Source organism: Peromyscus maniculatus, chromosome 6 (genome assembly GCF_049852395.1).
Source record: "Peromyscus maniculatus bairdii isolate BWxNUB_F1_BW_parent chromosome 6, HU_Pman_BW_mat_3.1, whole genome shotgun sequence".
Lineage (NCBI taxonomy): Eukaryota > Metazoa > Chordata > Mammalia > Rodentia > Cricetidae > Peromyscus > Peromyscus maniculatus.
The window spans coordinates 102,444,529-102,456,711 of NC_134857.1; the positions used below are offsets into that span (position 1 = coordinate 102,444,529).

At 42.4% G+C, this 12,183-nt stretch overlaps 1 protein-coding gene across 3 annotated transcripts in view; it reads left to right on the plus strand.

Moving 5' to 3' along the window:
- The window catches only part of Pde5a (phosphodiesterase 5A), a 145,723-nt gene that overhangs the window by 109,899 nt on the left and 23,641 nt on the right, over window positions 1-12,183 (plus strand). For all 3 annotated transcript variants that reach the window (XM_016010110.3, XM_006991870.4, XM_042279824.2), the window contains exons 14-15: window positions 857-951; window positions 8,137-8,224. In XM_016010110.3, coding sequence (XP_015865596.1) covers window positions 857-951; window positions 8,137-8,224 — 183 coding nt within the window. The remainder of the gene's footprint in view (window positions 1-856; window positions 952-8,136; window positions 8,225-12,183) is intronic.

Below are 12,183 nucleotides of genomic sequence, written 5' to 3' on the forward strand. Positions count from 1 at the left end.
CATGCAAGAGTCCTAAGATTCTCACCACCGAAAGCTACCTCTGGCTTTCATGATGAAGAATGAGATGATGCTTTTTACACATGCTTCAAAGCTTGTAGTATTGGGAGTTCTAGGATAGAGTAGCATGGCATTTTAACTTGCATTTCCTTACTAACGATGAGAATAGCACTGTAAATAACATAAATGGCAAGTACTCAAAAACAACCAAAATGTAGCTTAGGCATATATTACACAACTTTTGAAAACAATTTTCCCCCCAGTAATCCCTTTATTTAATAGTCACGTTGTCTAGGTTCCTTAAGGATATAACAACTGATCACAGAGAGCAAAGCAATGGTTACAAAAAACAAGAGAAAAAGATAATTAAAGTTTGTTACAATTATCCCACATGCAGAAAAGTAAGATTCATGACATTAACTGTGGGTGGGCAGATTATTCTTTTTTTCACTTAAAAAAGTTATGTAGCGTGTGTGTGTATTTGTGTGCACATAGGTCATGATACAATGTGCGGAGGTCAGAGGCCACCTTTTGGGAGTCGGTTCTCTTCTGTACTGTCTGTTACCAAAATTGAACTTAGGCTGTCAGGCTTGCAGAGCAAGTCCTGTTACCCACTGAGCCCGCTGACTGGTCCTGGAGTACTCAATTTTGAATCATTTCAACCTTTTCTGTTATCCAGTGACATTTGTAATAGCTCTTGGTGAATGACAGTGCAGATGATGAGCCCCAGAGCAGAGTTTCTAGAGTCTCTGTGACCGCCCGCACAGGAGTGCAGGAGTGAATACTGAAAAGTCACGGGAGAACACCCTGCCCCGTGTTTTGTCTTCCTTTTTCTTGACTTCATTTTCTTTGCACACAGAACAAGTTGACGGATCTAGAGACACTTGCGTTGCTGATTGCTGCTTTAAGTCATGATTTGGATCATCGTGGTGTGAACAACTCATACATACAGCGGTAAGATGGTTTCTCCAAGAAAACAACATGTTTCTGCTAAATTGCTGAACTGTGTTTTAAGTTAGAGCTACAAAAAAAAAATGCTACAAATTATTAGTTGGTCAAGTTTCATTACATAGTCTGGCTCTGTTTAAGGAAAATAGGAGGCGAATGCAAGTGTAATAATACTATATTGATCACATTTCAGGCCTGAAGATCAAACAGTGTACATGTTTAAAATCTCATTACATAATTACTGTGAATTTTGCTTTAGTTTTTGTACACCCAGCTTAAGGGCTTCTTTAGAAAACTGTGGGGGCTGGAGAGTTAACTCAGCGGTTAAGAGCACTGGTTGCTCTTCCGGAGGTCCTGAGTTCAATTCCCAGCAACCACATGGTGGCTCACAACCATCTGTATTGAGATATGGTGCCCTCTTCTGACCTGCAGGGACACTTGCAGGAAGAACACTGTATACATAATAAATAAATCTTAAAAACTACCACCACCACCACCACCACCACCAACAACAACAACAACAACAAACTATGATGAAGAGTCCAGAAGGGATTTTTTTACCCTGGAGTAGAAAGATATTATTTGAAGAAGTGCTTAGTATGGCCCTGCTTAATTATGATTCTCAACAGACATTTTGGTTCTAGTGGATGTTCTATCACAGTGTTAGAGAACTTGAGCTCTGTGGTCAGGCTGTGGCTCTGCCTGAGTTCCCGTGTAGCCTTGGACAAGGAAGCTGATTTCTCTAGACCTTAATTTCCTTTAAAATGGAGATAATGCCATCCCCATATCACAAGGTTGGTGTATGTTTCCAGAGACCACACACATCACCACCAAGTAAAAGGTTTGATGTATATTGTGTTAAATCCTAGCCATAGTTACTAGAGTTGTATCAAGTGTGATACTCTCACAGACTGACTTTACTAGTGAGATTCTAACCACTGGGACAAGAACTTTCAGCTACCTGCAAGGTCCAACACTTAGGTGGCATTTTGTGATGGCAGCTGAGCTGATAAAACTGATAGTTGAAAAGTCTGTTTTAATGACAGGATCTCTTACTACTGAGTGTTTTTGTAAGTGAGCCAGTCTCATAGGGGAGTTCCAGGTGTCTCCAGGGTGTGTGAGAAAGCTCACTAGTCCCTTTATGTGACAAACAGAAGACGTCATGTAAGAATTCTAGTAAGCATACAACCATGTCCTGTGCTGCCCTTCATGAAGTAAGAGAGAACGTCCTTGCCCTGTCACACCTGAAAACCTAAAGATTTGGAGAAGAAACTTGGTGACATGTCCTCTGTCCCTGTGCCTTATTTGTGATCCGAAGTGTCACATAAACATTATTGACAAAGGAGAGCAACAGGAAAGGATCCACAGTGTGTGAGTCTGTATACCATGGCTATACTCCCTGCCTAGTTCAGAAAGGAACACAGTATTATCAGTATATATACGGTTAACTATTGTAGAAATTGCTCTCATGTTCCTCTGTATAAGTGAAGAAAAAATTGCAACTTTTTTCTTTCATTTAAAAATAACTACTATTAAACTATTTAAAAAAAAAAACACTATTATTGTCAAGAAGAGCTTCTGGAGAGAAGGCATCTTTTCTTTAGGTAAAAAAAATCCTCAAGGGACAGGGAGTCTGTTGTAGAATATTAGTTGAAGATGTGTTACATTCATTTATGCTGTAGAATATTTGATTAATGATGCAAAGATGTGTTGCATTCTTTTATGTTGCATTTGTTTAACTCTGCGAAGCTGTGTTACTTTGCCTGTTTAAAACACCCGGTTGATCTAATAAAGAGCGAATTGGTCAATAGCTAGGCAGGAGAAAGGATAGTCAGGGCTGACAGACAGAGAGAATAAATAGGAGGAGAAATCTGGGAAGAGAGATTGAGGAGCAAAAAAAGGAGAAGGAGAGGATGACATCAGGACCAGCCACCCAGCTACCCAGCAAGCCATGGAGTAAGAAATAAAGAAAGGCATATATAACAGAGAAAGAAAAAAGCCCAGAAACAAAAGATAGATGGATAATTTAAGTTTTTTTAAAAAAAAAAACTGGCTAGAAATAAGCCAAGCTAAGGTGGGGCATTCATAAGTAAGAATAAGGTTCCGTGTATTTATCTGGGAGCTGGGTGGCAGGCCCCCAAAGAGCTAAGAGTAAAAAAGCCAGCTACAGGGGGCAACACTACACAGCACATAGATTGTAGAAGCTCACTTTCTCACACACAAAGTAGACAGTAACCAAGCAATAATTCTAGAAAAAGCTAAAACAGTTCAGAGACTGTTATTTCTTCTTCATCCCTGTGCTTTGAGTAAAGGAAAACAGGTCTTTTTCGTTCCTTGCTGGTAAAAACTGGTATTTAAAGTCGGATTTGCTTCACAAGTGGGCACTTGAGGTAGTCAAGTACTGTAATCAACCCTATATAAAGTTCTGACTTCTAGAGAGGCACACAGTACCCAGAACCCATGAAGTGTCCAGACTGACACATAGAAAAAAATAGAAAAATAACTATAAAGAAGGTAGAGAAATAAGAGCAGTTAGTCACCAAGAAGGAAATGTTCATGAGTAATGGAAGGAGGTGTCCGTGGGTTATGGAAGGAGGTGTCCATGGGTAATGGAAGGAGGTGTCCATGGGTAATGGAAGGAGGTGTCCATGGGTTATGGAAGGAGGTGTCCATGAGTAATGGAAGGAGGTGTTCATGGATAATGAAGTCAGAAACTGAAATCCTCCTCCTTTCTCTTAAGTGATTTGAGAAAACTACTTTGATGTAAGGTTTTCCTTGAGTAGGAGGCTCTCCCTTGGCCCACTGTTGGCCCTTCCTCCCTCCTCCCTCCCTCCCTTCAGAAGACTGCCATCACCAGGGAGTCCTGCTGGCATCCTGTGATATTTTCAAGGACACTGCTTCCACTTCTCTCCTCATATAGGAGGGAAGGAAGAACGCTCTCGGGTGAAGTGCCAACGCAAGCGCTGGTATAGACTGTGGCTGTAGTTCAGTTGGTCGAGTGCTTGCCTAAGTATTCATGAAGCCCTGGGTTTGACCCTTAGCACCATGTAAACCAGACTCAGGCAGCAGAGGCAGGAGGATCAGAAACTCAAGATTAACCTCAGCTACAGAGCAAGTGTGAGGTTAGCCTGAGCTACATAAGTCTCTACCTCAAAACAACAAAACAAAATGAGTGATGTTTAGAACACAGTAGCTGAAGAACAAACATTCACTTAAAATTAGTCATAAAACTTGCATTATAGAGAAAGTTTCTGTGTCAGGCCTGTAGTCAATATCATAGGACTTATATGTGCGTTTATTTGCTTAGTTTCAAGTCCAATGATTATAGAATGATTCAGCAAAAGTATGCTAGTATGTTAGGCTTACTCGTAATGAGCAATTGCTAGAGTTTTAGTTCTTTGCTAGGCAGAAAGAAAGCTAGTTGCATGTGCAATGCGGTCCTGGCCTGCAGTTCCTGACCCTTGAAATGGCAGAGAAGGAAATCAGTGAGTCCCGAGTCATCTAATAAAGTGGACTTCAAGGGTCCATCAGAGAAGGAGTTTGGCCAAGCATAGTGTGGTCCATATTCACTGTTCATAGAGAAAATGAGACTTACGCTGGATGCTGAAAAGTGGATGGACTGTCAGATGAAGGACAAAGACATTCCAGGATGCTGTGAAGTGGGCACTTCATGGCACAGCAGTAGTAGACCAGCAAGAAAACAGACTAGCAGGAGCCACAAGACCCCCTCAAGGGAGGGATGGAGCACTCAGTGGTATATACTAAGATTGATAGAATTGGTAAAAGGAATTGTTGCCACAGGCAATAAGAACATTATTTAGGGAGAAAGTCACAGCATGAACCACATGGTAAACAGACTGAAATTAGAACCTCAGAGCTCAATTGGAAAACTGCCCCCACAAGCCAGGTGTGAACTAGCAATCACACTGAGTGGATGGAGGGGAAGAGGCCCGAGGAGGGATGGTGATTTGATGTAGGGACGCTAGATATGTGTGCATGAGGAAAGGAAAAAAAGCATGACTTCTAGTCTACAAAACTGGAACAACCACTGTGCTGTAATGAGCGGGAAGAAGTCGGGATACGGACCACAAAGCAGTGGAGATTCCAACCCAGGGTCCTTATGGCTGACAGACGGAATCGAGAATGCTGTTTGTGGTGGTGAAAAAGAAGCCCGGGAGACAGCACTGTTTTTCTCACAGGACGTTTATTTTGAATCAATTTTGAAGGCTGTCTGTTTCTAGTATATTTCCTAATACCACTGTCCAAGACAGACCAATAACTGTGCAAGACAGGAAAACGCAGAGAGAGTATGCCAGTCCATTAACGCTCACTGACATCAGCGTGGGAATAAAATTCCACAGCGGTAGTGGTTTAAATAGGTCCTTCTGATGTGCCTCAAATAGAGGCAACATGAATACATTGCTTTCCATGCTTTTTTTTTTTTTTTTTGTAAACAGGAAATCTGAGGCATTTTTTTCACCCATTGCTTGATTCATGAATTTGTATTTTTAGAATGTAAGTAAAGACAAACACATTTTGGCATTTGTCTGTCTCACAAGCCCAAAATCCTCTCTAATCTGAAGCAGTTCTTTCTGCTTCTCCTAAAAATGTGAAGTGCATTTGGTTTGTATTATATCCATGTAATTGCATTTCTTACACCAGCTCCCAACTGGGTCAGTGGACAGATATTGCATAGAGCCCTGCGGCCCATGACAGTGAGAGGCAGTGAGAGGATACACTTGACCTGCCTGGGTCTGTCATTTATGTCATCATTGGGCAAGTGACACTACCTATCTGAACATTTGGTCATCTATAAAGCAAATGCAGAAATGCCCATTTTACAGCACTCTGCCTAGGTTCTGCTGAAGCCCTGGTCGGAGATAAAAGTTGGTGTGTGCATAGCTTACTGGTGAATGTGGCCTCAAGGAACACAAAGAAAGACCTGGAACGGACCAGGGAAAGAGGGCTATTATCCAGATATACACTCCTATGTATGAGCAACTGGTACTCAGTCCTGCCAGAGGTGATTTGGAGGAAGCTTACAGAAGGAGACCCCGAGCCACTCAGCTTTTAGGCAGAAGGCCTAAAGTCCCCTGTAAGTCCCCTCACTAATGAGTCAACAGTGGTCCCCAGGTCTTAACTCATCTACTGGTCAGTGAGCGTGCAGTTCCCCAGCTCACTCCCGCAGGCACCAGCTCTAGGGTCAGATGAGAGGTACCTAGGGTGGACCAAGACAAAGTAGAGAGCTTTCTGATTGACACCCGTGTGGAGTCTGTTAAAGTATGAACGAAACGCTCTATCCCTGGCTAAAGTAAGAGGTGGGTGTGAGGATTCTGATACAGTACTTACACAGTGAAATATGGCAATAATAAACCACATGGCACAGTGCCTGCCATGTTACACAGGCTCTTGATAAATGGAAACTCTTACACCAGGGAGAACAAAGGTCAGCACAGTCCAAAGGTTTATAGTCTGATGAGGTGAAAGATTTAATGGCAGCTAATACCTGCTAGACAGATCCCATCAGATGCCAGCAATGTGTCCGCTAACTTCTAAGTTTGGGGCTTTTCATTTATGTGAGTTGGTTGGTTGGTTGGTTGGTTGGTTGGTTGGTTGGTTGGTTGGCTGATAGGTTCCAGGACATGTTCCCATCTTATATCCTAGGCTGGCCTCTGACTAAAGCTCGTCTAGCCTCAGTTTCCCTAGCGCACCACCCTGCTTCCATTGCCAGTGTGCTCCTTAATTCTTTTGTAACTGAGAATAATGACACCGGAAAGCTTTTTCTTTCCGTATTCCTGAAGCGAATGAGGGACATGATGGTTATGCTAGCGAAGTTGACTTTAATATGAAAGAACAGAGAAGAGCAGGGAGTCCGTGGAAAGATTCAGAGGAGAGGTCGTAGACGCTCCTTATCATAGCCTGTTCTCACCACAGGCCAAGTCCTTGCCAGCTCCCATGTGATCCACCTCCACAGCAGCTCTCAGATAACTCTCCTCCACCTCCTTCTGGCTGCCGCTGCTTTCACTGAGGCACTCCTGCTTCAGCCACTCCAAGTGTCCCAGAGTGCCCTACCTGACCCCGGGTCGTCCACCTTTTTCAACAAGTCCTTCCAGGCAACTCGGTTCATTGTCTGTTCATTTTCTTACACTCAGCTCGGCTCCAGGTCTGTAGTACAGGTCATCGAACAGGTGTAGTCAAGAAGAAAAGTAGCCAAGGGTTGGGAAAGGCCATGTCCAGAGCGGCACTAAGTTGGCAAGATAGGCCACAGTTTAAACAATAGGAACAGGCGAGGTTGCACGTTCGTATTTTCTAGCACTCTTGTGGGGGCTTTGCCGTTCATAAACCCCATCCCTGTAAATTTTAAGAGCAACACGTTACAGAGTGCTTTTGTCGCTTTGAGAAGGAATTGTGAAGAGTGTGGTTTTTCACAGGTGAAGGGTCGTGAGAAACGAAGTGGAAGACTCTTCCTGTCATGCTTTAGAAGTTGTTCTGTGACTACTGTCCCACACGTACAGTAAACAGTACCCTCCCCCCTCAATGTACCCAGCAGGAAGTCTTTGCTGCTTCTCCCGAGTTCAGCTGAGAAAGCTTGCTGGCTGCCCTGCACTCAAACAACCCTTGTGACTCAGCATCCTCCTTCCTGCTCTCCCCCCTCCCTCCCTCTCCCCCTCTTCCCAAGGCTGTGTGCTCACTGTCCCCCTTTGTCTTGCTGTCCATCACTCACACCGGCTAATCCCATCTCGGTGGCTTCTTTCCTTATAGGTAGGCGCACACGGATAAACTAACCTTCAGCCTGAGCATGGGTTCAGAGGAAACAGCAACACGGATTCATTCCAGATTTTTACGTCAATTGCTGTGTTGAAAATGAAAACCAACACAATAACACTTAGATATTGTGAAGTGGTGCAAGGCTGTGCCTAGGGCTAGCCGTCTTCTGCCCTTATTCCTCACATCTCTTGTTTTCAACATTCAAACCAGTGACACTGATCTTTGAACCAGAAGCATCCTTATTTGAGAACAGTTTGCGTCAGTATTTATTTCTGAGCGATTATCCCTCCCCCTCCTCAGCAGGGGAGAAAATTATTAGTGTGGTTAGTTTTGAGATAATTCCGGTTAATAATGGTAATGAACTGGTGAAGTGACATGTTTGGGGACTTTTTGTTTCTCTCTTTCTTCATCGTAATCACTCAGGAGTGAACATCCGCTGGCCCAGCTGTATTGCCACTCCATCATGGAACACCATCATTTCGATCAGTGTTTGATGATTCTAAATAGCCCAGTAAGTACATCGTTTATTGTTGTGAGTCTTAAAAGAGAGCTGTATAAATGCAGTTTTATTTTTAGGTTTTGGACGTCTTCCCAGCATCATAAATTCTTGAACATTCTCTATTCCTTTTTGGGTAAGGAAGGAATAGCCAAAACATTTGACATCTCTTACAGCCTCACTTCTGGACAGTAAGAACTATCTAATGTTGCCTGTGAAGGGAATGTGATTACTGATCTTTGGTTACTCCAAACTAGAAACAAAACTGGTGCTTTATGGCTCCTGCTCAACTTTTTAAAGAAATGAAGTGGTACATACAGATCAGTATCTCTTTCTTCTCCTCCCTTTCCTTTGGACTGTGCTGGGATCAAACCTAGGACCTTGTAGCTGCTAAGCGGGAGTTTTTCTCCTTATCTGTATCCCAGCCTCTGTTTGGTTGGAACGCCTAGCTGCTCACAAACTGTTTTCTCCAGGAATGAGAAAGCCGTTTGTCAACTTGGATAAGTGAATATTAGTAAGTGGAAGAAAACTGGTGATACAGTTTGCTAAGTAAACACACATGTTAAGGAACACACCATTAACAGAATGTGTATCAGAACATTAACTGGCTTGAGTTTGTCTAATGAAACTGGTGGTAGTTTTTATTTTTCTTATTGGATTATTAGTTATTCACATTATTTGTTGTCTGTCTGTGTTAACTTTGTAAGAAAAAATGTTTTTTGCTATTACATTAAATAGTCACAATACATGATTCATAATCCCAGGCAAAATTATCACAATGTTTTCATGTTTCCTAGGGTTGGGTCTAGTTTTTCCCTGAATGCTAGGGGAGAACTAGGGGGTCACATTCTGGTCACTGTTATTATGTCCAACCGTAGAATATACTGTTCTCATGCTACAAACCAAAATGGCCTCTCCAGGAACATAGTTCACACTGTGAGGCCAGTTCCTTCCACTCCTGCCCCCACAAGCATCTCTTGTTCATTGCTATGCATTTCTCCTAACTCCTTCCTTACTCCCAAGCCTCTGTGCTCTTCCCTACCTCTTCAGCCGGAGAACAGGACAGCGGAATGGGCGAGAAAAGAGGTCTGGCCTTTCTTACCACCTGACATTGTACCACTCTTGGTACCTGGTAGGCATTTGTAATTTTATCATCCCTGCAGAGCACCCTTGTGAGGATGCTCCACATCAGCTACAGAATGGCCAGCCAATCTTGTAGTAGGGATCTTAAAGAGTCTTATTAATAAAATCAAACCTGTGGCCAGTTATTGGGGTGAACACTGGAACGTCAGAGAAGCAGAACAAGCCACAGCTAACCTCACCTGTCCAACTTCTCAGCTGGTCTTGTTTCCTCAGACTGGAAGCTTCTGTGTCCTCATCCCATTGACTCTCAGCTGAACTGTGCTGCTCAAAAGCCTGAAAGCTTAACCAGCCAAATGCTTCTAGTTCCTGGTCCTCACACCTTATATACCTTTCTGCCTTCTACCATCACTCCCTGGGATTAAAGGCTCTTTTTCTGGGATTAAAGGCATGGGTCACCGTGCTTGGCTGTATCCTTGAACACCTGGATTTCTGCCTCTGGAATGCTAGGATTAAAGGCGTGTGCTACCACTGCCTATCCTCTATGTTTAATATTGTGGCTGTTCGGTCTCTGATCCCAGATAAGTTTATTAGGGTGCACAATATTTTGGAGAACACAATACCACCACACAATCTTGTCCTGCCTTTAGATTTCTAGGGCAGAATGCATCACAAGTCCATTCTAGTCCCACCTCCCCCACTGAACACAGGAGACATACACAGGGTCTCTCTCCTGCTTGAGGCAAAGGGAATTCTCACCTCTTCCATAATACCTTAGTGTAACTAAAAAGTTAGAGAGTGTGCAACTTGGGTGGCAGCTCAGAGGTAGAGTGTTTTGCACATGTAAGGCACTGGGTTGGACCTCCCCAACATTGACCAAAAAAAAGTTAGGCAAACTTTTTTGACTCCTTCTTCAGAAAGTTTTTATGAGGCTTAATAGAATGTTTGCTGTAACATGTATTGTGAATTAGTTGATACGTGATTGGTATCATTTTCGTGTGTTGTCTAGGCTGAGCAGTGCAAGCATTATGGGAGCTGTTAGGTTCCGGTATTTAGTAAGAAAGTATTTGAAGAGTGAGAAGCAGGCCCTTGTGCCCCCCACTCCAGACTGTGTGAGGCTTTTGACACGGCTCTGCCTTCCCCATCAAATCCCACGAACACTGCCTCATGTCCCACAGCCCAGCATTTCCTTCTCCTGCTCCTCTGTGCTTTTAGTGCATTCGGAGGGGGCCTCCAGGCCTGCCGGGCCCACTCACCTCCAGAGAGAACCTCTCTGCTTTGCTTGGCGCTCTGGTTTCAGAGTGGTATAGGTTTTGAGTGATCTGCCCCAACACTACTTTTCCCATAAATTATGTTATTTTTAGTGTATAATTTTCCAAAATTGAAGCTGAAGAAACATATGTATGTTAGAGTAGAAACATCTGTACTTTCCTTGGGAAAATGCTCCGTAGCTAAAGCTTTTTATTTATTTTTGGGTAGAATAGCAAGTTGATTTTTTTTTTTCACATGGGTTGCTATAGCCCAACCTGGCCTCTCTCTCACTGAATAGCTGAAAGTTAACCTTAAGCCCCTAATCCTCCTGCCTCTACCTCCCAAGTGCAGGGATTACAGGAGTGTGCTACCACACCCTACCCAAAAATGTCCTGTTGGTGTCTTATTTCAAGTTCAGTCCCAAAGCAATTACTAACCTTTTAAAAAGTATATTAAATATTTCCCATCATACTTCTTTTGTTAGATATGTAAATTATTATATAGTATGTTCTTACTTAGCATAGCGTACAAAAAATCTGGCTGTTCATTTAGCTGGCTTAAGTTATAAGAGCTGTCTATATAGTTTAGCTTTGTAAGCACAATTAAATAAAAATACAGATTGTATTGTTTGGAGAAAAACTGAGACTGCAGTGTCAAAAGATATTTCAGTTTCTCCTGGCAATTGTTTTATCTCAAAAATAAATAAAAGCGTCAAATGTTTTCTGAATAGTTTCATTTGGCCCAAATCTAAAATGATGAAATATTTTAAAATAATAATTGTGGTTGTAATCACAGATTTCGCCATTAATTTAATTCATGAATCTCATTACTCCCTAATCGCTGTCTCTTCCCCCAGCCAAGCAAACCAGCAATTCCCTTTCTTCATTCTTCGCCTCCAGATCTCATTTCTAAAGCTCTGGGTACTTTCTTGGCTCTGAAACTTAGAAAGCCATGTGATTCGCTTCACACACGTTTTGAGTGTGACTGAGCTCTGTGCTTTGTTTAGTTCGAGATCAAAGAGCCCCTCTGCTTTAAATTAGACAAAAATGACAAGATGTTATATAACAAAATCTTCCAGTGATGTATACATGGATTGCCCCTTTGCCCCCATGCTTTTTCAGAAAAATATTTTACTAATATGGGAAATATGACCTACAAAAATTCCTGCATAAATAGTTCATGGAAAAAATTAGAATGTTTTTTTTATTATTCTTTTTTTGAGGGTGTAATATAATTACATCATTTCCTCTTTCTTTTTCTTCCTTCCATCCTTCCCATCTATCCCTTCTGGCTCTCTTTAAAAATCATGGCCACTTTTTAAATTAATTATTTTGTGTGTGTGTGTGTGTGTGTGTGTGTGTGTGTGTGTGTGTATTACTAGATATGTAAACATAATCTGTTTAGTCTGTATAATGTCACTTGTATGTAAGTTTTCAGGGCTGACCATTTGGTATTAAATAACGTGTTGTGTGTTCTTCCCTGGGGAAGTGTTTTGCTGCTCTCAGCACATGGACCACTCTCTTCCCAGCATCCTTTACAGACCTTTGAGCTTATGCTTTCTTAGGTCACCAAGTAGTAAGCACCTTTGGCTCTGACCTGCTAACCATCTGTAGTGTCAAGTTCTTAAGGGACACATACAGTTC